Source organism: Alosa sapidissima, chromosome 8 (assembly GCF_018492685.1).
Source record: "Alosa sapidissima isolate fAloSap1 chromosome 8, fAloSap1.pri, whole genome shotgun sequence".
Lineage (NCBI taxonomy): Eukaryota > Metazoa > Chordata > Actinopteri > Clupeiformes > Clupeidae > Alosa > Alosa sapidissima.
In genome coordinates, this window is record NC_055964.1 from 33144753 (window position 1) to 33167661 (window position 22909).

The following is a 22909-nucleotide window of genomic DNA, read 5'->3' on the forward strand; positions in this document are numbered from 1 at the left end:
TCGGGTGCATATATCTTATTTCACTACATTGATACAGACCAAGAAAAATAAGAAAATATTTTTAAAATACTCTGTAATCAGCTGTGAATATAAAGTCAGCGTCTGATTGGCCTGTCTGTCTCTGCAGAAATAAAAGGCTTGTTTGCCATAGTGTGTCCTGTGTCTCCCCTGTTTGGCAGATTGTCATCCTGTGTGGAAGCAGCAGAATATAAAGAAGCCTCAAAAAAAGGGCAGTAAAAACCACAATCGGCAAATTTTGACAAAATTGGTGACATTTATTGTGCAAGTAAAATTACCATTTTCCATTTATAGGGGAACATAGTCAGTAATTGGAAAAATAGTGTAGCCCTTTTGTCGAGATTACCGCCACGACAAGGCATAAACCTGAGTTCTATAGTTGCCACCTGGATAATTGACTAATCTACTATTCAAAGTGAGTGGAGATCACAACCCATGTTACAGTATAATTTAAAGCAATTTATTTTCCCTAGCAAGGGTAAATGCAGGTAAGTTTTTCAGAGTTAGAACATAGACTAATGTTAGGCCTCTTTGTAAGGAAATAATCACATTGCTTTAAAGTAATGCTGTTCCGCCAGTGAATAATTAGCAACAACTAAAAATATACAGCACATCTCCCCTATGGACAATCACTGAAACTAGCAATACTGGCTTTAGTACATACTAGCAAAGCAAAAGATTGTTACAGGAATCCTCCCAAAAAAAAACACAGGCTCTACTAAGGATCCTATTTACTGTCGTCAAACACAAATAGTTTTCTCTCCCTCCCTAGTTTCAATTATACCATCACAAAGAGCACAGGCACATAATATACACAGTGTTTCCCCTAGAATTTTTTCCAGCAGCGGTGCTATTACTTGGGGGGGGGGGGGGGGGGGGGGGGTTGTTGCGCATTTTTTTTAATTTTTTTTTTTTATATCATACCTTCGTGTTTCTTTTGTGGACATTTTCAGCTTTCTTTTACATTATTGGTTAAAAATGATAGAAGAAAAATGAAATGGCACAACCCAGAAAAAGATTATTTACAATTTATTTAAATTTGTCTTAATGCCAAAGGCCACACCCAATCTGCGAGCACTTAATTTTTCTGGGCTTTTCAAAGAACATCTCTAAGGCTCTTTGGTAATTGAATTGAATTATTGGGGGGCCATTAATGCTGACACGCATGCACGTAGCCAGATGCTCTCCTTGTAGTCTATTTCTCAGTCCCAAAACAACAAACCCACGTATAAAAAAGTAAATACTCACTTTTCTTCTACATCACTCCCACAGTTACCATACAACTCACTCACAATTAACTCGAAAAGGACCTAGGCTACTTGATTGAAGTGCGACCGTTCGTCTCACCGTCAAGAGAACGCTGAAGTTATGAGAACGTCTTTCTGATAAGAGAATGTAGGCTCCTATGTCTAATGCCGCAAACGTAGAAAAGGTCTGTTTGTGATAGCCTATTATAGCTAAGTGGACAGAATTTAGGCTATACGTATATGCCAACATATGCTCATATTTCCTTTAACTATCAAAGTTTAAACAGGCCTAGACTGTGTTCGCCTAGCTTTCCCATGCAAACATTACATGTAGCCCCACGCTAACGTTACAAGTCTAGGCTACAATTAACGTTAAGACCATACACCTTGTAGCACATTGGTTTACTCTATTGCATTACTTACGTTTTAATAATTTGTCGTTGAATGTTGATGGAGGCTCATCTTTGGGAAATCAGCTCTCTGAATAAAATTGTCAGCCGGAGCAAGAGTTCTCAGAGTTGACGACACCGGACGTAAATCCAATCAGCAGAAAGAACCGCATCACAACAGTAGGCTAAATCGCAACAAACTTTTTTCCCCCCATGTTAAATTCATTTCGGTAATCATGAATTGGTTTCTTTTATTTGATGTAGGCTAGGAGAGGAGGATGCATGTTTCACATTAGTGTCAATGTGTCAAAGCAGGCTTTGGATCAGAGGAATTGCTCAAGCTTAACATATGGCATAGGCTACAAGCGAATTCACGGCATACAAACAGCTTCGTGATGAAATATAACTAATATCATTTTTTATTGTCACCAGGCCTATAAGTAGGCTATTTATTGTGTAACCTACAAGTGAACGATGACACCATAGGCTACACTGTGGCGGAGCAAGACCCCATCAGTCGGATAGCTAAACAATGTAACCTGTTCAGAACGTAGGCTAGCCATATGGGCTGCAGACTTGTCTTTGGGCTTGATGACGTTGGCCGTTGTGCTTTTACAGTGTGTTAAGTGAATCTCGTGATATTATGTTGCAGCGGCGCTGAAAATCCAGCGGCGGCGCTGCGCCGCTGTTAAATACACTGTAGGGGAAACACTGATACAACAAATAAAATTACAACAGCCGGCATGTAAAACAAACAAAAAAGGCAGACATAACCCCCGTTGCAGGCCTGATAAAGTTCACTAGTCCACTCAATGAGTGTTACTCACGAACACAGCGACATTGGTGTGCACCCCATGGCGTCGGTGTAGCGTTCAGCAACTGTAGTTTCCAATCCCTCGTGGCTGAATGGAACTGCTAACCTTCCGGTAGTTAGCAGCGCTATTCAGTGGTGTGGCTCCCACGTTGGCCAACTCAAAGGAACCACGAGTGCTCTGGTGACTCGTGGCGCTATTTGAGCAGCGATGTTTCCCGTCTACACTACTTGTTGTAAACCAATAAACATAGACAAAAAGCTAATTTCTGGGTAAGCTGTAGGCTAAGTGATCTACCTAGCAAGCTACTACCTGAACAACATTACTGGCGGTATGTACAGTGGGGAAAAAATAACGTTACCGTCCTTAACTATTAAAAAACAAAGCACCTAGGAGGCTATGCAAAATCAAAATGCTTCTATCTTAAACGACTCACCCCTGGCGTAGCCTATTACTCAATTATCCTGATATTGGTAAACGAATAAGGTGCTCAAGCACACATAGCCATCTTTATCCTCCGTTATTCTCAACGAGGCTAGATAATCTCTCTCCTTCCATTTCTAAGACCCTCCCCTAAAACCAATGAGAATTTGTCATGACTGATTGATAGATTTGTCCACCAATTAAGCACTATTCCACCTCACTAACAAGTTAGGTTGCTTTCCTACATAATGTAACCGTCAACTATTTTAAATGATGACTATTTAAATGATCCTATGAAAATGTTCATGCAAAACCTGTGGCTTAACTGTTTGATTTAGTTATACATTTGAACATGTCCCCTCTCTGTATTTATCTCCTGTATAATAAAGCAATGTTTTTTGATTACTTTTTATCTGTGCAAATTATTTAATTATGTGTGTATTTACCCATTGAACCTAAGAATATAAAATATATGTCTTAGCTTGATATAGCCTTCGAAACCTCAGGGTATACCCGGGCTTCAATAGTCATGAAAAACAGTGAAAATGTGTTTTTACCACAAACATATCTCAACATATCTTAACTTTGAACATTCTTTTCATGAATAATAAGGTTGAGATTGAAGAAAAACAAGGATGAGCTTAAAAGGAACAATTCTCAAGCAGTGTTAAATGCATCTCTGAAAGATGATTTGCATGAACTTGACATGAAGCATCTTTACGACGTGTTTTTTGCTCCATCATTTCTCTTCAGTCCAGATCTGCACCTACGGAGAAGAGAAGAAAAGGCCGTCAGTTTGGTTCAAACACAACAGTCGTCTTCATGATTTACATTCCCTCTTCAAATCCAAATGTGGCTCTCAAACTCCCAAACAAGAGGCAAGGGAACAGCCATCCCAATAGTCCTAATAAATGCCAGTGATCAGTAAAGCCATCCCAATAAGTCCTAATAAGCGCCAGTGATCAGTAAAGCCATCCTAATAAGTCCTAATAAACACCAGCGTTCAGTACAGCATCCTAATAATCCTAATAAGCACCAGTGATCAGTACAGCATCCTAATCAGTCTACTTCAGTGATCAGTACAGCATCCTAATCAGTCTACTTCAATACTACTAATCAGTCAATTTCAGCCTACTCAATCATCTTCAACTCAACACTTCAAAGACCAAGGAGATGGTGGTGGATTTCCGCAGGTCTAAGCCCACTCTGCTACCAGTCTCCATTGATGGGGTCAATGTGGAGGTGGTAAGCACCTACAAGTATCTGGGTCTCCACCTGGACAATAAACTGGACTGGTCAGCCAACACTGACGCACTCTACAAGAAAGGGCAGAGCAGGCTGTACTTCCTGAGGAGGATGCGGTCCTTCAATGTGTGCAGCAAGCTCCTCAAAGAAGAAGGATGCGGGACGACTTGACAGGCTGGTAAGGAAAGCTAGCTCTGTAGTGGGAGCTGAACTGGAGTGCATCACTTCACTATCTGACAAAAGGACCCTGAACAAACTGATCAACATCTTGGACAATGAGTGTCATCCACTCCACAGCAAAGCAGAAGAGCCTGATCAGCTGGAGACTTCGCTCACTGCTTTGCACAACAGACAGACTGAGGAAGTCATTTGTCCCCAGGGCCATTGAACTGTTTAATGCTTCACTTACAGTAAGGGAAGAGGAGAGATAGACTTCTCCGCATAGTCTGTCTGCCTCTTCACCCCCTCTATGTTTGGAACTGTCTGTCCACTAGCCACTTTTTACCACTGTCTTTCTGCCTCACTGTTGCGTGCTATATTGGCACATATGCATAACCCCTCCCTCCATGCCACAGCCGAACTGTGGCCACACTTATACCTTTTCTTAATATAGTTATATATATAGACATATAGATATATAGACTTTATTCTTGCACTGTTGCACTGTTGGACTCATTTGCACCATCACCATGACACTCACTCACACAGAGCACCTTACCATACCTTACTATGCACAGAGAATCACAGGCTCAGTCCCTGCCTCAGTCATTGCAAGCGCCTCTTGATGATTAATCACCCACTATGTGGATACTGTTTTTTTAATTAGATTAAGTGTTATTTAGTATAATTTGTATATTAGTTTAGTATATTCTTTATCTTCTACTGTCCTTATTGCTTAGTTGTGTTTTTTATATTATATACTTCTAATTACTTTTTCTGTTGTTAGTGAATGTGTGTGTGTTGTCTGCTACTGAGACCTTGAATTCCCCCTGGGAATCAATAAAGTATCTATCTATCTTCAGTGATCAGTACAGCATCTTAATAAGTCTATCTTCAGTGATCAGCATCCTAATAAGTCTACTTCAGTGATCAGTACAGCATCCTAATAAGTCTACTTCAGTGATCAGTACAGCATCCTAATAAGTCTATTCAGTGATCAGTACAGCATCCTAATAAGTCTACTTCAGTGATCAGTATAGCATCCTAATAAGTCTACTTCAGTGATCAGTACAACATCCTAATAAGTCTACTTCAGTGATCAGTACAGCATCCAGCAGCTCATGCATGTAAGGGATGCAGGTGCATAGTACTGCTACCACAATGAAATACATTCAGCTATTTTTGCCCTCAAACAAAGCCACAAGAAATCACCACTTTTTTATATAGAGCATCTATAACAGGTTTGGGCAAAATTTGTGTCAGCCACTGACGATTTAGCTTAGGTGTGTGTGTGTGTATGTGTGTATGTGTGTGTGTGTGTGTGTGTGTGTGTGTGTGTTTGTGTGTGTGTGTGTGTGTGTGTGTGTGTGTGTGTGTGCACTTTGTAGGAGCTACTCACTTGGAGCAGACATGTAGGTACTCGACTGTGATGCCTGGGAGCCCTGACCTATGAAACAGTGATACATCACAAGTCAACAGGTGAAGGATACGGAACATAACACAACAAAAACATTATAAACCCATGAGTTCATCTAACTGGTTCATCTGGTTCCCCAAGGCTATCTTCTTACATGTGCATGGGAGATGAAGGGCAGATGGAACTACACAGAATTACACAGAGCAAAGTCTGAACGGATGTTTTGAATGATATGATGTAATTCCTGATTTCACTGCAGCCACCAAAAATAAACGATTCAAAACTGACTACATTTCAAAAAGTGTAGTGCTGTTTACTGCCCCCTCCCCCTATTTCTACTAATATTCCTGTTTAACTGTCTGAAATAGGGAAAGATGTTCCACAGAGAGTCCAAACATTCATGACATTTATGACCATATAATGATTGGCATAATCATGGCATTAGTACTACTTTAATGTTTTTTATGAGACTATGGATATTAGTACCAGATGGTGTGAAGTCTATGTGAAATTCACCCTTAAGAGTTTTTTTACCTTAATGTACTTAACATTTCCAAAATCATTTGATGGCACATAACCTCATAAGATGACAAACGGTACTTCAGTCATTGTCTGAGCGGCCCTCTATAGGCGATTAACAACCTAGCAACTTTCATTATCAATATAAGTATAAGTATATACGTATATATAGTCTGTCTGCCTCTCCACCCTCTCCATGTTTGTGTACTGTCTGTCCACTAGCCACTTTTACCACTGTCTTACTGCTTCACTGTTTGCGTGCTATATTAGCACATATGCATAACCCCTCTCTCCATCCCGCAGCCGGATTGTGGCCACACTTATACCTTTACTTAATATATACATATATATATATATATATATATATATATATATATATATATATATATATATATATATATATATTTTTTTTTTTTTTTTTTTTTTTTTTTTTTTTTATATATTTTTTTTTTTATATTACCTTGCCTCATTTGCCTAACTTACTCATTTGCACCATCACCATGACACACACCTTACCTTACTATGCACAGAGAATCACAGGCTCAGTCCCTGCCTCAGTCATTGCAAGCGTCTCATGCTTAATCACCCACTATGTGGATACTGTTTTAGACTTGATTTAGAGTAAGTGTTATTTAGTATAATTTGTATTTAGTATGTATCTATCTATATACTCTATTAATCCCGTAAGGGAAATTTGGTCTCTGCATTTATCCCAATCCATGAATTAAGTATAAGTATAAGTATATATACTCTTTTGATCCCGTGAGGGAAATTTGGTCTCTGCATTTATCCCAATCCGTGAATTAGTGAAACACACTCAGCACACAGTGAACACACAGTGAGGTGAAGCACACACTAATCCTGGCGCAGTGAGCTGCCTGCAACAACAGCGGCGCTCGGGGAGCAGTGAGGGGTTAGGTGCCTTGCTCAAGGGCAATTCAGCCGTGCCTACTGGTCGAGGTTCGAACCGGCAACCCTCCGGTTACAAGTCCGAAGCGCTAACCAGTAGGCCACGGCTGCCCCATAAATGAAGGTCAGGGCAAGGCTTTTGTTACCTACAACACAATAGTGACTAACTTTCTAGTGATATCTTATAATATGCCAGCATAGCAGTTCACTTCGGCAAGCTCACTGATGCCTGAATGACTCCAAACCAAATAGCCAGTTAGAACCACAGTAGCCACTGATGTAATGTACCTGTGTGTCTCCTCCTCCTCCACCATATAATGATAACACAGGTGTGCTGTACCTGTGCGTCTCCTCCTCCTCCACCATATAATGATAACACAGGTGTACTGTACCTGTGCGTCTCCTCCTCCACCATATAATGATAACACAGGTGTACTGTACCTGTGCGTCTCCTCCACCACCATATAATGATAACACAGGTGTGCTGTACCTGTGCGTCTCCTCCACCACCATATAATGATAACACAGGTGTGCTGTACCTGTGCGTCTCCTCCTCCACCATATAATGATAACACAGGTGTACTACTGTACCTGTGCATCTTCTCCTCCACCAACATATAATGATAACACAGGTGTGCTGTACCTGTGCGTCTCCTCCACCACCATATAATGACGGCACAGGTGGCTCCAACCACACACACCAACACTGCCACAGCCTTCACAGATGATAATATGATTGTTGTTCCTGAATCCCACTCACGCTCTGCCAGCAACAGTAAAAAAATAATATTAATATTGTTGTATATTGTTGTTATAAATATTACAATACAGTAAGGGTTTAACTCACACAATACAGTAAGGGTTTAACACAAAACATACTCCTGACATCCAGGTAATACCTAAGCCAATGTCCAGCTTGTTGTCCAGGCTGAGGTGTTCAGCTGTGCAGGTGTAGTGATGATGCTGTAGTTCCTCTGCGCTGACCTCCAGGCTCTTCCTCATCTGATACGTCTCATCTCCATTAGGTAGCAGCTCCCCCCCAATGATCTGGTGGTCAGACACAGGCTGGCCGTCTCTGAGCAGGGTCAGGTTGATGTGACGGGGGTAGAAACCAGTGGCCAGGCAGGTCACTTTGGCCCCTCCACAGTCTGGGAGTGTCTTCTGGAGGAGCCTGACTCTGGGCTTCACTGTGTGGTGGGAAAAGATTATTAAACAGCATGGTACTACCATCAATATGTCACAGATTCTTTGATTGGTGTCTGACTGGGTTTGGTGTTACAATGGAATACTAAATGCAGTATGCAATATTTTAGAAATGTGCAACTACACACTCATTAGATAATTCCTGTGATAAATGGCTGCATGTCATAAAATCTTTTGTCAAAACCTGTTTTTGTTTTTCATTGCCAATATCATGTCACAACACATTGTTGCATAATCACTGTTGGTTTCTGATAAATGTATTGAGGAGGTCTACAGGGAGCTCAGTAGTCTCCTATCAAGCACTGCACAATGGTTACCTTTTTTCAGAACACGGTTCTTTTGTTTGACCAGATGCCTTTGGAGAAAATTGATGCAGGTGGGGTAAAGGACTCTGTACTGCAAGGGGAGGTTGATTTGTTGAATCCATGTTTTATCCTTTATATCTGGCCATCTCCAATTAATGCGAAGAGCATCCTGATCTGCATCGTATTGGTCTACAACTACAGTCTCCCCATTGTAAGCATCCTTAGTATACATTGGTCCTGGACGATCATCGCCCAGTAGCTCACATCCAATAGCTCTCTGATAAACATAAACATCTGGGAAAACATCAACGTTTCCAAATGGACACATTAACCACGGTTTCTTTTTCATAAACTTTTCAAAATATTTTACAACTTTTCTAAAACATTCTTAAAATATTATTATTAAATGACTTTATGGTTTGAAGAATAACATCCTGCACAAAACCCTCCCACAAAAAAGCTTAAAGGTGTAGTCAGCGATCGAGCAGGAAGTCACATTTGTTTGTTTGTTTATATTTAAATTTATTACCGGACTCTTCTGTCAAAAACAACATATTATATATTAAGCAAGTGTAACAGAGGTCGTAATTGGTCCGCCGCTCACGGCCCTCGAACCCGCCACCTCTACACACACCGGCATGGGAGATGAACGCTCTAACCACGCTAAAAGTCCAGGCTTCCGCCTCAGCGGTTAGAAGCGCTCTTAAGGTTAGGGGTGTGAGAATTTACACGGGCAACTAGCACGCTAGCTCAGTTCGCCTCCGTTACACAAGGACCAAACAAAACACACCAGAGACGTAGCTCACTCCTCCCTTCAGTATTCCCAGAGAAACACCACACTGGGTTTTGTTTTTGTCTGGGGGACAAGGTGCCCACCCACTGTGTCCAATAAGTGGAGCCTGGGCTGCTGGAATGGGCAGCTAGCGGATTGTGAGAGGATGAATGTCAAATGTGGCAAAAATGCTATGGGCTTGAAATCACATGTGATCGCTGACTGCACCTTGTATGTAGGTGTATGTATCAATAATCACAACATTGCTGAGTGGACTAAAGGTGGTAAGAGCATATGGAACGGACTCTAGGAATGATATGCCTTGATATAGGAATGACAACCCCACCAAATAGAACAATGATGCCGAAAGTCCAACACATCAGGCGATAGCAATATAGCATAGCATGTATATCACTTTTATTAGTACAAACATTTGCATGTTAAGTCTTGCTTTCAGCTGATTGCTTGTTAGTTATTATTATCGACTTTTAATGTACAGACACTGTTTCTTATTGATCAGCTTACCATTTGTATGGTTGAAGTAGTCCTTTACATTGGATGATCTAAGCTTAACTCGGTCATACAAATTTTCAAAGTATGAAGCAAAATCTATATCTTCTGCATCAACTATGTTGTACGGGGCATCATGGATGTCTCTGTGTATTGCTTTGTTTTCATTTGAGTCATAGTACCCAAACTCAATATCATCCAACATCAGATACACTGAGAATTCTGGAAACGGAGTCTTTCCTCTGATGTATGTTCCCATGATCCATAAGGAGTGAGAACCTGAGGGTTTAGATGGAGGCATATTAGCAGGCTGTGAGAACCTGAGGGTTTAGATGGAGGCATATTAGCAGGCTGTGAGAACCTGAGGGTTTAGATGGAGGCATATTAGCAGGCTGTGAGGGTTTAGATGGAGGCATATTAGCAGGCTGTGAGAAACTGAGAGTCAACATGGAGGCATATTAGGAGGCTCTAATGCAACACATTCACTGAAGCAGTCAGGCCTACAGACAACACACATGCTATGGGAACCTACTGGGCCTCTCAAATAAATGTCCTTGAATCACAGATCAGAAAGCTATTTTCTACATACAGCAAGCTCGAGCTTAAACAGTGGAATAATTGCCCCATGACAACACACTCAACCCGTGACCATAACCCGTCCTCATGACATACGGTCACCATATTGAAACACTTCCCACCACACTAACATCGCTGGAAGCATGATTGTTCTCAAAGATCTTCCCCTCCTACACAGAAAAGAATTCAAAGTACATAGTAGGCAAATTGACGACAATACATCTGATATCAGTTACAACAATATCAGTAAACAGATTGATGAAGGGAGAGCTATTGTCTCTGTTTGTTAACTATTGCTACAATACATAGCAATGCCAGTTTGTAACAAAGCATTACACAGTTTTTTACACAAACTTCCTAGCGACAAATAGGTTCACAGAGACAGACAGTTTGGACACCATTGTTTCTACGACAGGCTTCATCAACAACATTTTTGTGCTTACAGTAACTGCCACACTATATTAGCCTGGCTCCGCCTCCCTACATACTTCCGCTCAATTGTCATTTTCCTTCAGTACATCGTTTGGGTTTTCGGTATATTCACGGGTTTTCTCCAGCCAAATTTTACCTGTCCAATCAGAGAACAGAGGGAGATGACGTTGAGGTCGTACACTAGTTTGAGCATGACATACGTCCCGACCAAACGTTAGCGATTGGTTATGGCAGATCCAGAGTGGCTCATTGGATCCAATAGCTTTAAACTTCAACAGAGTACCCGCCTTCAAGGAAGTTAACGCTTGGCAATGGAGAGTGGCCAGACTCTCTGTACAAATGAAATGTACGTACGCGAGTCTGGTAGGACCAGGCTACCACTAGATAGTTTTCATATGCTAAATGTTTGTGGTAAAAAAAGCTGATTTGCAAAGTGATTTCATGCTTCGTTGAAAAATGTATTTTGAGTGTTTTCAAAATACATTTCCCAATATGTTTCCCAAATTTCCCAATATTTTGCCAGATTAGGCTAATATCAATTTAATATTTAATATCAATTGAAATAGCACTGAAATCACGTTGATCTTTAGTTTGGTTGTAATTTCAACATTGTTTCAATATTCATTTTAGTGGAAATACCATTGAAATCCCATTGATCTGTAGTTAGAATTTCAACGTTGCTTTAATATTAATGAAGGGTGCAAAAGTGATGTAGAATAAATGTTGCAGTGCGACGTTGATTCAATTATTTTAACATTGACAAAGTAATTGTTAGCTGGCTGCAGAATGAGCAGTCATCAACACCAACTGAAAGCCCCGTTTTGCAGGTACAGTAGTCTTGCATTGCATACTCTGAATTACATTTTCCAAAGGCCAGCTTTCATGCTTGTGTCACAACTTCAGAACGGCTTGACGCACATGCTTCAAATTTGGTGTGAACATTTGTATGGACTCAATGATGAAGTCAAATGTCAAGGCCAAACCCACCTTGAGTGTGATATCTCAAGAATGCCTGACGCACAAGGTTTTTTGGTACAAGGGTTTGTATGAACGCAAAGATGAAGTGATTCAATGTTTTTTTTTCAGAAATCTCCCCACCAACATTAACCCAGCAGCTTTCCATCCACTATTGTAATTCCTCTGGCATTACATTTCTAGTTTATTTTGATTTTAAATTATTTCAATTTAGTGTATTAGTATTTTATTTTAAAATACATTCTGACAAATACAGAACACATAGATCCCTAGTGTTCACGTCCCAACAGATGGATGTGGATATCAGGTATGAGACACAAACGTGTTCCTCCACAGCTGCGTGCTCAAGTACTCAGGCCCTGACACAAACGTGTTCCTCCACAGCTGAGTGCTCAAGTTCAGGCCCTGACACATGGTTGTAAGCTCCCTCCAGTCTAATGCTATTGCATCAGTGAAGCATCCACCCCTGAGCCTCGGCCTCATTGTGACTGCTGATGTCCCAGAGCAGAACAGACCAGTAAGAGAGGATCCCTGGTGCTGCCCTGCTGTACATGCTGCCCTGCCGTGCATGCTTCTCCAGTGACCAGACTGGCTGCCCTGCATGGTTCTCCAGTGACCAGACTGGCTGCCCTGCTGTGCATGCTTCTCCAGTGGCCAGACTGGCTGCCCTGCTGTGCATGCTTCTCCAGTGACCAGACTGGCTGCCCTGCTGTGCATGCTTCTCCAGTGACCAAACTGGCTGCCCTGCTGTGCATGCTTCTCCAGTGACCAGACAGGCTGCCCTGCTGTACATGTTTCTCCAGTGGCCAGACTGCATGCTTCTCCAGTGACCAGACTGGCTGCCCTGCTGTACATGCTTCTCCAGTGACCAAACTGGCTGCCCTACTGTGCATGCTTCTCCAGTGACCAGACTGGCTGCCCTGCTGTACATGCTTCTCCAGTGGCCAGACTGCATGCTTCTCCAGTGACCAGACTGGCTGCCCTGCTGTACATGCTTCTCCAGTGGCCAGACTGCATGCTTCTCCAGTGACCAAACTGGCTGCCCTGCTGTACATGCTTCTCCAGTGGCCAGACTGGCTGCCCTGCTGTACATGCTTCTCCAGTGGCCAGACTGGCTGCCCTGCATACTTCTCCAGTGACCAGACTGGCTGCCCTGCATGCTTCTCCAGTGGCCAGACTGGCTGCCTTGCTGTACATGCTTCTCCAGTGGCCAGACTGACTGCCCTGCATGCTTCTCCAGTGACCAGACTGGCTGCCCTGCATGCTTCTCCAGTGGCCAGACTGGCTGCCCTGCTGTACATGCTTCTCCAGTGACCAGACTGACTGCCCTGCATGCTTCTCCAGTGACCAGACTGGCTGCCCTGCTGTACATGCTTCTCCAGTGGCCAGACTGCATGCTTCTCCAGTGACCAGACTGGCTGCCCTGCATGCTTCTCCAGTGGCCAGACTGGCTGCCCTGCTGTACATGCTTCTCCAGTGACCAGACTGACTGCCCTGCATGCTTCTCCAGTGACCAGACTGGCTGCCCTGCTGTACATGCTTCTCCAGTGGCCAGACTGCATGCTTCTCCAGTGACCAGACTGACTGCCCTGCATGCTTCTCCAGTGACCAGACTGACTGCCCTGCATGCTTCTCCAGTGGCCAGACTGGCTGCCCTGCATGCTTCTCCAGTGACCAGACTGGCTGCCCTGCATGCTTCTCCAGTGGCCAGACTGGCTGCCCTGCTGTACATGCTTCTCCAGTGACCAGACTGGCTGCCCTGCATGCTTCTCCAGTGGCCAGACTGGCTGCCCTGCATGCTTCTCCAGTGACCAGACTGGCTGCCCTGCATGCTTCTCCAGTGGCCAGACTGGCTGCCCTGCTGTACATGCTTCTCCAGTGACCAGACTGACTGCCCTGCATGCTTCTCCAGTGGCCAGACTGGCTGCCCTGCTGTACATGCTTCTCCAGTGACCAGACTGGCTGCCCTGCATGCTTCTCCAGTGGCCAGACTGGCTGCCCTGCATGCTTCTCCAGTGACCAGACTGGCTGCCCTGCATGCTTCTCCAGTGGCCAGACTGGCTGCCCTGCTGTACATGCTTCTCCAGTGACCAGACTGACTGCCCTGCATGCTTCTCCAGTGACCAGACTGGCTGCCCTGCTGTACATGCTTCTCCAGTGGCCAGACTGACTGCCCTGCATGCTTCTCCAGTGACCAGACTGGCTGCCCTGCATGCTTCTCCAGTGGCCAGACTGGCTGCCCTGCTGTACATGCTTCTCCAGTGACCAGACTGACTGCCCTGCATGCTTCTCCAGTGACCAGACTGACTGCCCTGCATGCTTCTCCAGTGACCAGACTGGCTGCCCTGCTGTACATGCTTCTCCAGTGACCAGACTGCATGCTTCTCCAGTGACCAGACTGGCTGCCCTGCATGCTTCTCCAGTGGCCAGACTGGCTGCCCTGCTGTACATGCTTCTCCAGTGACCAGACTGACTGCCCTGCATGCTTCTCCAGTGGCCAGACTGACTGCCCTGCATGCTTCTCCAGTGACCAGACTGGCTGCCCTGCATGCTTCTCCAGTGGCCAGACTGGCTGCCCTGCTGTACATGCTTCTCCAGTGGCCAGACTGACTGCCCTGCATGCTTCTCCAGTGACCAGACTGGCTGCCCTGCATGCTTCTCCAGTGGCCAGACTGGCTGCCCTGCTGTACATGCTTCTCCAGTGACCAGGCTGACTGCCCTGCATGCTTCTCCAGTGACCAGACTGGATGCCCTGCTGTACATGCTTCTCCAGTGGCCAGACTGCATGCTTCTCCAGTGACCAGACTGGCTGCCCTGCATGCTTCTCCAGTGACCAGACTGACTGCCCTGCATGCTTCTCCAGTGGCCAGACTGGCTGCCCTGCATGCTTCTCCAGTGGCCAGACTGGCTGCCCTGCTGTACATGCTTCTCCAGTGGCCAGACTGGCTGCCCTGCATGCTTCTCCAGTGGCCAGACTGGCTACCCTGCATGCTTCTCCAGTGACCAGACTGACTGCCCTGCATGCTTCTCCAGTGGCCAGACTGGCTGCCCTGCTGTACATGCTTCTCCAGTGGCCAGACTGACTGCCCTGCTGTACATGCTTCTCCAGTGGCCAGACTGCATGCTTCTCCAGTGACCAGACTGACTGCCCTGCATGCTTCTCCAGTGGCCAGACTGGCTGCCCTGCATCCTTCTCTAGTGGCCAGACTGACTGCCCTGCATGCTTCTCCAGTGGCCAGACTGACTGCCCTGCATGCTTCTCCAGTAACCGGACTGACTGTAACCACTGCTTTGCTTGTGGGGGAGAATAACACTGTGCTGTGGGATGCTTGAAAAGACCAAAGGCGTCTAGAAACGCAACCCAGTCATGGCAAAGGGACAACCTGTGACTGGCAGTCCCACCGAGATAGCACCAGCACCAGCACAGATTAACCACAGCCTTGCCCTCGAGGTCAAGTCAATATCACAGTGAGTGGCCAAGCTTCTCAAGGTGAGAAATGTACACTGACAGTGCAGTGGATGGCCTGTGACTGCTCTTCTAGACCAGGGGTGTCAAAGTCATACAGTGGACTGGATTTGTTGGAATGAGACCTTGTGGGGGGGGGTGGTCACTGGCATGCTGATTATCATTGTTCAACATGGGTATCAGATTGGTGTTTGATTATATACTTCTTTATACCCACTTATGAGCAAACACGTACACATTGTGTACTGCTGTCATATTCTGTTCTTTCTCTCTTGAAATACCTACCTTAAACAATTAAACAAACTGACACATTCTGACTAGCCTGATATTTAATTGAAAAAGGGGATTAACAATGCAAATCAAAATAACCCTCTTAATTAATAGCCAAGGAGACATCTAAACAGTTGATTTGAGCATGGCTCTGACATATTTCAACTGCAAATCATTTTCTTTGATATCGTTATTAATAATGTAAGACAACATATCAACTTTCTTTGATATCGTTATTATGACCGCCGCGCAGCGAAGCGGCGGTCATATAGGTTTAGTCAGATTTTTTTTTTTTTCTTTTTCGCATGCCCAAATTTCTGTCAATGAGTCCCGGGACACTGAAAGACCGGGGTACACGAAAATTGGTGGGCATGTAACCCCACATGGATAACATGGAACCATCGTTTTTCATACGTATGACACATACTCACACAGTAGACATATGTACGCTTGCATGCACAGGCACATACGCAGGCACACGCACAAGCACGCACACACACACACACACACACACACACAAACACACACACACACACACACACACACCCACACACATAACATAAACATAATGCAAACAATCAAGAATTTCTCAGAATTATGAACAGGCAAGATGGAGATGGGGTTGTATAAAATGAATTTTACATGTGAAATCTCTGAACTAATCATGTTTTGGTACTTGTTGTCTAGCAGATACCAGTGAGAATTGAGTGTGGATAATGCAATTTAGTGAGACAGTTAGAATCATATAGGCCTTTCAGCGTGATTTCTTTTTGTGGAAAAAATGTGCTGAAATGGGCGGCAGTCATATTTTGTACCACTCTGCGGTACATCTAGTTAATATTAATATTCTAAACTATCAGTAGGATACTACGCAACACAGTAGGACACTGCAAAACCATAACAAGTCATATATTTGATTATCTTCATTACATTATATTTGATTATCTTTTTTGATTATCATCATTACCTGTATCCGCAGCTTTGACAAGTGAGAAAAGAGCCAAAAATATCTGCCACCTGTACATCCTGATCAAGTTGTGTTCGAAACAGTTACAATATCTTCTCCTTCCACAAATCCAGCGATAAGTACTATTATCCAGAGCAATAATACTTCTTATTTTACTGATAAAGAAAAAGTGTTTTACTCCCTGCTTGGGAGACAGGCAGTTCCAACACAAACCACAAGTCTATTTATACAATGTCTGCTTCCTGCTCATCTTGCTTGACTGCATGCCAAATTTTTCACCCTGAATGGCTGATGAAAGCAAAAATACAGAGAACCATGGGATTTCATTTTCAGTGATCTATGATTGGTTCCCCAAGTGTGTCCCAGCTCTGTCTCCATGTGGTTTTGGGACCTGCTCTTTTATGTCTTCCCATAAGCAGTGTGATGTCACCTTGCTCCTTTCCTATGACCAATCTAGTAAACAATATGTTTTAGGAGGTCTGTCTTTGTACCAGTGGCTTCTTTTTAACTTTCACCACTATCATTAGATCCTCAGCTGGTTAAGCACCATTTGTGATGAGGAGGTGCCAAACCCCACATCGTCACAGCAAGCAAGCAGTAATGGGGATTTATTTTGCAGATTGGTGACATCCTGACAACATTTTACATATGATCACTTATTAATTAGAGACATTTTATCTCTCAATGTGATGTTTGCTCCATATCATAAATAATCATAAAAAAGACATTTGCACTTCTCACAGTATGCAGCTCAAAGTGCTTTAAGAGTTTGGCAACTATTATTAGTAATAGAACACAGTAAGTGAGAACACACGTGTATTGATAGAATAAAAACAGACGGTTAGAATGATGTTATATTTACAACTAGATGTACCGCAGAGCGGTACAAAATATGACCGCCGCCCAGTCCAGCACATTTTTTCCACAAAAAGAAATCACGCTGAAAGGCCTATATGATTCTGTCTCACTAAATTGCATTATCCACACTCAATTCTCACTGGTATCTGCTAGACAACAAGTACCAAAACATGATTAGTTCATAGATTTCACATGTAAAATTCATTTTATACAACCCCACCTCCATCTTGTCTGTTCATAATTCTGAGAAATTCTTGATTGTTTGTGTTATGTTTATGTTATGTGTGTGTGTGTGTGTGTGTGTGTGAGTGTGTGTGTGTGTGTGTGTGTGTGTGTGTGTGTGTGTGTTTGTGTGTGTGCGTGCTTGTGTGTGTGCCTGCGTATGTGCCTGTGCATGCAAGCGTACATATGTCTACTGTGTTAGTATGTGTCATACGTATGATTACTGTGAATGTATGTGTGTGTGTGTGTGTGTGTATCTGTTTGTGCACATGTGTGCACATGGAATGGGTTAACATGACCCCTGGAGGCAAACATACGGAAAAAAATGGTCATCCTAGGCCCTACAGTTCTCAAGATATTCACAGAAAACTGTGTCTGCCCCACCCTCCTTTCGGGGGGTCCAGTTCAGTGTGGGGGCTACAGATCAAAACGAAAAATGACGGTTCCATGCCATCCATGTGGGGGTACATGCCCACCAAGTTTCGTGAACCCCGGTCTTTCAGTGTCCCGGGAATCATTGACGGAAATTTGGGCATGCGAAAAAGAAAAAAAAAATCTGACTAAACCTATATGACCGCCGCTTCGCTGCGCGGCGGTCATAATAACGATATCAAAGAAAATTGATATGTTGTCTTACATTATTAATAACGATATCAAAGAAAATGATTTGCAGTTGAAATATGTCAGAGCCATGCTCAAATCAACTGTTTAGATGTCTCCTTGGCTATTAATTAAGAGGGTTATTTTGATTTGCATTGTTAATCCCCTTTTTCAATTAAATATCAGGCTAGTCAGAATGTGTCAGTTTGTTTAATTGTTTAAGGTAGGTATTTCAAGAGAGAAAGAACAGAATATGACAGCAGCACACAATGTGTACGTGTTTGCTCATAAGTGGGTATAAAGAAGTATATAATCAAACACCAATCTGATACCCATGTTGAACAATGATAATCAGCATGCCAGTGACCACCCCCCCACAAGGTCTCATTCCAACAAATCCAGTCCACTGTATGACTTTGACACCCCTGGTCTAGAAGAGCAGTCACAGGCCATCCACTGCACTGTCAGTGTACATTTCTCACCTTGAGAAGCTTGGCCACTCACTGTGATATTGACTTGACCTTGAGGGCAAGGCTGTGGTTAATCTGTGCTGGTGCTGGTGCTATCTCGGTGGGACTGCCAGTCACAGGTTGTCCCTTTGCCATGACTGGGTTGCGTTTCTAGACGCCTTTGGTCTTTTCAAGCATCCCACAGCACAGTGTTCCTCTCCCCCACAAGCAAAGCAGTGGTTACAGTCAGTCCGGCTACTGGAGAAGCATGCAGGGCAGTCAGTCTGGCCACTGGAGAAGCATGCAGGGCAGTCAGTCTTCAGTCTTCTTCAGTCTTCAGTCAACATACAAAAAAAAAATGGTCCTCCTAAACCCTACGGTTTTCGAGATTTTCACAGAAAACTGTGTCTGCCCTACCCTCCTTTCGGGGGGTCCAGTCCAGCGGGGGGGCTACAGATCAAAATGAAAAATGATGGTTCCATGCTATCCATGTGGGGTTACATGCCCACCAAGTTTCGTGTACCCCGGTCTTTCAGTGTCCCGGGAATCATTGACGGAAATTTGGGCATGCGCTGCGCGGCGGTCATAATAATACCACCTGAAGTCAGTGTTGTTTATAATATGATTCTTTCCATCTCAGTATTGACTAAGTCCAGGCTATTTTGCCTTTGGAACCAGAGAGGAATTCTTGACTAACACACATTTATAAACTTTTTTCCAAGTCACAAGTCAAATGCTAAAAGGGTAACCAATGGAACCATATTTGGTATTTGGAAACATGAAGGGCCCTAATTTGAAAGCCAATATACATGAATTTAAACTAGATTTTACATTTGATCATTCTGTCTCTCAGTTAGATTTTATCCTTAGAAACCTATTCCTGCCACTTCACCCTGGGTCCAAATACAGCACACAGAACTGTCTGAATAGTCCGGTTGACAGCCCATAGAGCCCCATTGTGGACCCAGAAATGTTGAGTATACCAGAGTTTTATGATGGAAATATATTTGTGTAATTGAGCTAATTAGCATAAATTAGCATAATCACCTATATTGATCATATTACAAGAACTGCTTGGCCAAAATGGACAATGTTAGTATGTTTTTAGGGGTTACTGGAAATGCTGAGTCCATATCTGACATTTTCAAGATTCAAAACTTGGTTTGGTCACATTTTTACTCTCATTAAGCTGATTTTGCTGAGTTTTTTGGTCTAATTTAGACAGATTTTTGGAGGATAGGACTGTATCGATATACAGTTGGGCTGTAACGATACACCAACCTAACAATTTGATTCGTATTGCGATTTTTGACCCACGGTTTGATACGAACCTCGATTTTTTTGGAGGGGGGGGGCTAGACATTTCAATAGCCTACCCTAGAACACCAGAGGATTACAATATAATATATCTGTATTATTTTATATCCTGATATAAAAACAGAGAATACTGAATGTCTGATATTTATGACAGCACACTTTATGCAGATTAGCCTCTATCTTTACCCTGGAAATCCAGAGTTCTCGCGAGAGCACAATGGAATTGTCTCTGCGAGACACTCTGGCAATGGAATTGTCTCTGTGAGACACTCTGGCACTCTGGCATGTTACTTTTTCCCCTTGCATTCCGGGGAACCAGCTAAACTGATGAAGACAGCGCTGCAACTTTGGAGGACAGTACACATTGGTCGTAGTGTTATCCGATTGTGTCGAAGTCCGAAATCATTCAGAGTAAACATGGTCTAGTGTTATCCAATTGTGTGCAGTGCATGAGATTTTTAAATGCATGCTTGTTGCCGCCCCTCGAGTTGGGCCATCACATTGCTCTTTGCCAGAACCTTAATCTTTCTAGATTATCAGGGTCTGGATTTTCCAGGCTACTCTATTTTAGGTTTACTATTTCTATTACAACTCTACCACATTCAGCTGTCTGATTGAAGCCTGGAAATATTGTAAACAAAGTAGCATAGTTGGCTAGCTTATCATAGTCTACTGATTGGACTGTTCAGTTTCCTCATGTGTGTTTAAGGTAATACTGTTTTCCTAGGGACAAGCCCTTTTGGGAAACATTGGTACTGAGATGATCATTCAACTTGAATGCAAGAGCTTTAACAAATATGTGCAGCATGCTAATGATGCTAAGCAGATTTAATAGTGTAACGATTAATGAGACAGCGTTGTCTAATCAAAAGCTTTATTAAAGGTCGGGAGCAGGGACATAGGCACAGAACATAGCACACGCTAGGGAAGTCATGAACACTCGCACCTTACACACATAGGGTTGGACGCAGCCACATCATAAAACTTTGGTGTACTCAACATTTCCGGGTTCACCTTTCTGTCAACTGGACTAGAAGGGAACAGGAGGGTGGAGAGGAGAGAAAAGGTCCAGTCATAGCCTATCATCCAGAGAGATTTATCGGGTGTTGTTTTCAGGTACTGTGTAGAGAGGGAATATAATATAAGTATAATGACTGACATATAAGTTTTACATTTTATTTTATTTAACACAGACTATTTGTGTGTGTGTGTGTGTGTAGTGGCAAAAGCCTAAAAAGTTATTGAGCTTTGTTCTTTATCATTTTATAAATTCAGTCAGTGATTGTTTCGCACCTTTCTCCTTGCAAACCTTGCAAAATTACTAGACTGCTACACACAATATTATCAGGGATGGGCAGTATTTCTAATACATGTATTTAAAATACGTATTTCAAATACAAAATACTATTTTGTAATTTGTATTTTATTGAGATGATGAAAATGCCTTCGTATTTTGTATCACACACTCCTTTGCTCACACAAGGACAGCACAAGGATTTGAGTTCACAAGCTTATATTGCAACACTTGAGTTTGCTATTTTCCTTTCTTTTTTCTGTTTTACAGTTTTTTTCTAGACTTTAAATTTGTCTATGTTCTTTGACCTGTGAAATATTTCAGTGCTATGGTAACTTGACAAGATACCTCAAACAAGGATATTTCCAATTTTGCAATAAAAAAACAGTAGACTAACAGCAGAGACTTTCTCTAGAATGCATGGTGTTAGTTTGCAACGCCAATATGACAGTTGCCTACACATATCCCACCCCTTCCACAGCAAAACGTCGACATGTGAATACATTGAGCCAATCATGTGGTGTGTTGTGAAGACATTGAGCCAGTTATGTGGTGTGTTGTGAAGACATTGTGTCAATCATGTGTTGTGCCATCATGTGAAGCCTTGCGCACGCACATTTCTGCCGAAATAGATGCCCGATAAGTCCCCAAAAAGCGTTGCAATATGGCCGCCGAGTGGAGGGACTTGCCTAAAAGGACTTTGCTAACAGTCAATAAAAGTGGACTGTCATAGCAGCACAAAATACTAAAAGCCATGCCGAGTGTCCTGTTCGCTCTTAAACTTTCCATCACATTTGGTGCCTCTGCCTATGCCACTTCGTAAATGTGTTAGAATTAGTTCTGTACTTATAATTCATAGCCTACGTTCAATATTATCAGAAGGCCCTATGTGCAATTTGCTTTTGAGCAGGATCTTGCAAGAACATTTCAAAATGAATGGAAAGACTGATGATGAAATTTTGCACTCAGCTCTAGCCTAGGCCTGCTAGTGGTGAGTTATAGTCTATTTACTGGTAGTGTACAAGTGAAGGGATAGACGAAAAAGGCTTTTAGAAAGAAGTATTTTGTAGTATTTTGAAAATACAAAAAATACTGTATTGTAGCGTGGCTCGGACATGCTGACAGGGAAATGTGTTACTGTTATGCTTACCTTCATGCAGTGCATTATGGGAGAAATGTATGGCTAAGATACTGGGTAAGCTTCCTAATGTTATGTGTTAATCACCGGTGAGTGACTTGTAATGTATGTGTGTAAACTAGCCGGCTGTTGTGTTGTCGGGATGAAAGGGTTTATGTTACGGGATGCCACCCAGGTTGTGTAGTATAGCCACTGGGTATAAGCCGACCCATTCCAAGTTGTATGTATGGTTCTCTGTAAATGCTGGTAATAAACTGCCAAGAAAGCAAGTATTCTTTGCCTCGTCACATTGGTGTCAGAAGTGGGATGAGGGCTGCTACCGTTGTGGGGAGCTCGGGCACATAGCCCGGGAATGCCCTGCGCCCACCCCGCGGAAAGCACCTCCACAGCCAGCGTCAAACCAATAGAGGGTGGCCC

At 43.1% G+C, this 22909-nt stretch overlaps 1 protein-coding gene across 2 annotated transcripts; it reads right to left on the minus strand.

Annotated features, from left to right (window-relative positions):
• Positions 1-3424: 3424 nt before the first annotated feature.
• Positions 3425-16805, minus strand: LOC121716141 (major histocompatibility complex class I-related gene protein-like). 2 transcript variants are annotated; one of them, XM_042102369.1, is made up of 8 exons: positions 16615-16805; positions 9944-10207; positions 8659-8940; positions 8038-8325; positions 7819-7901; positions 7678-7708; positions 5693-5740; positions 3425-3655 (listed from the first exon to the last, which is right to left on the minus strand). In XM_042102369.1, exons 1-8 carry the CDS (start codon positions 16670-16672, stop codon positions 3639-3641), a joined length of 1071 nt encoding a protein of 356 aa, XP_041958303.1. In that variant the 5' UTR covers positions 16673-16805; the 3' UTR covers positions 3425-3638. The 2 variants fall into 2 exon arrangements, with proteins under 2 accessions (XP_041958303.1, XP_041958302.1); XM_042102368.1 differs by lacking the exon at positions 7678-7708 and having other exon boundaries at positions 7782-7901.
• Between the last annotated feature and the right edge of the window lie 6104 nt (positions 16806-22909).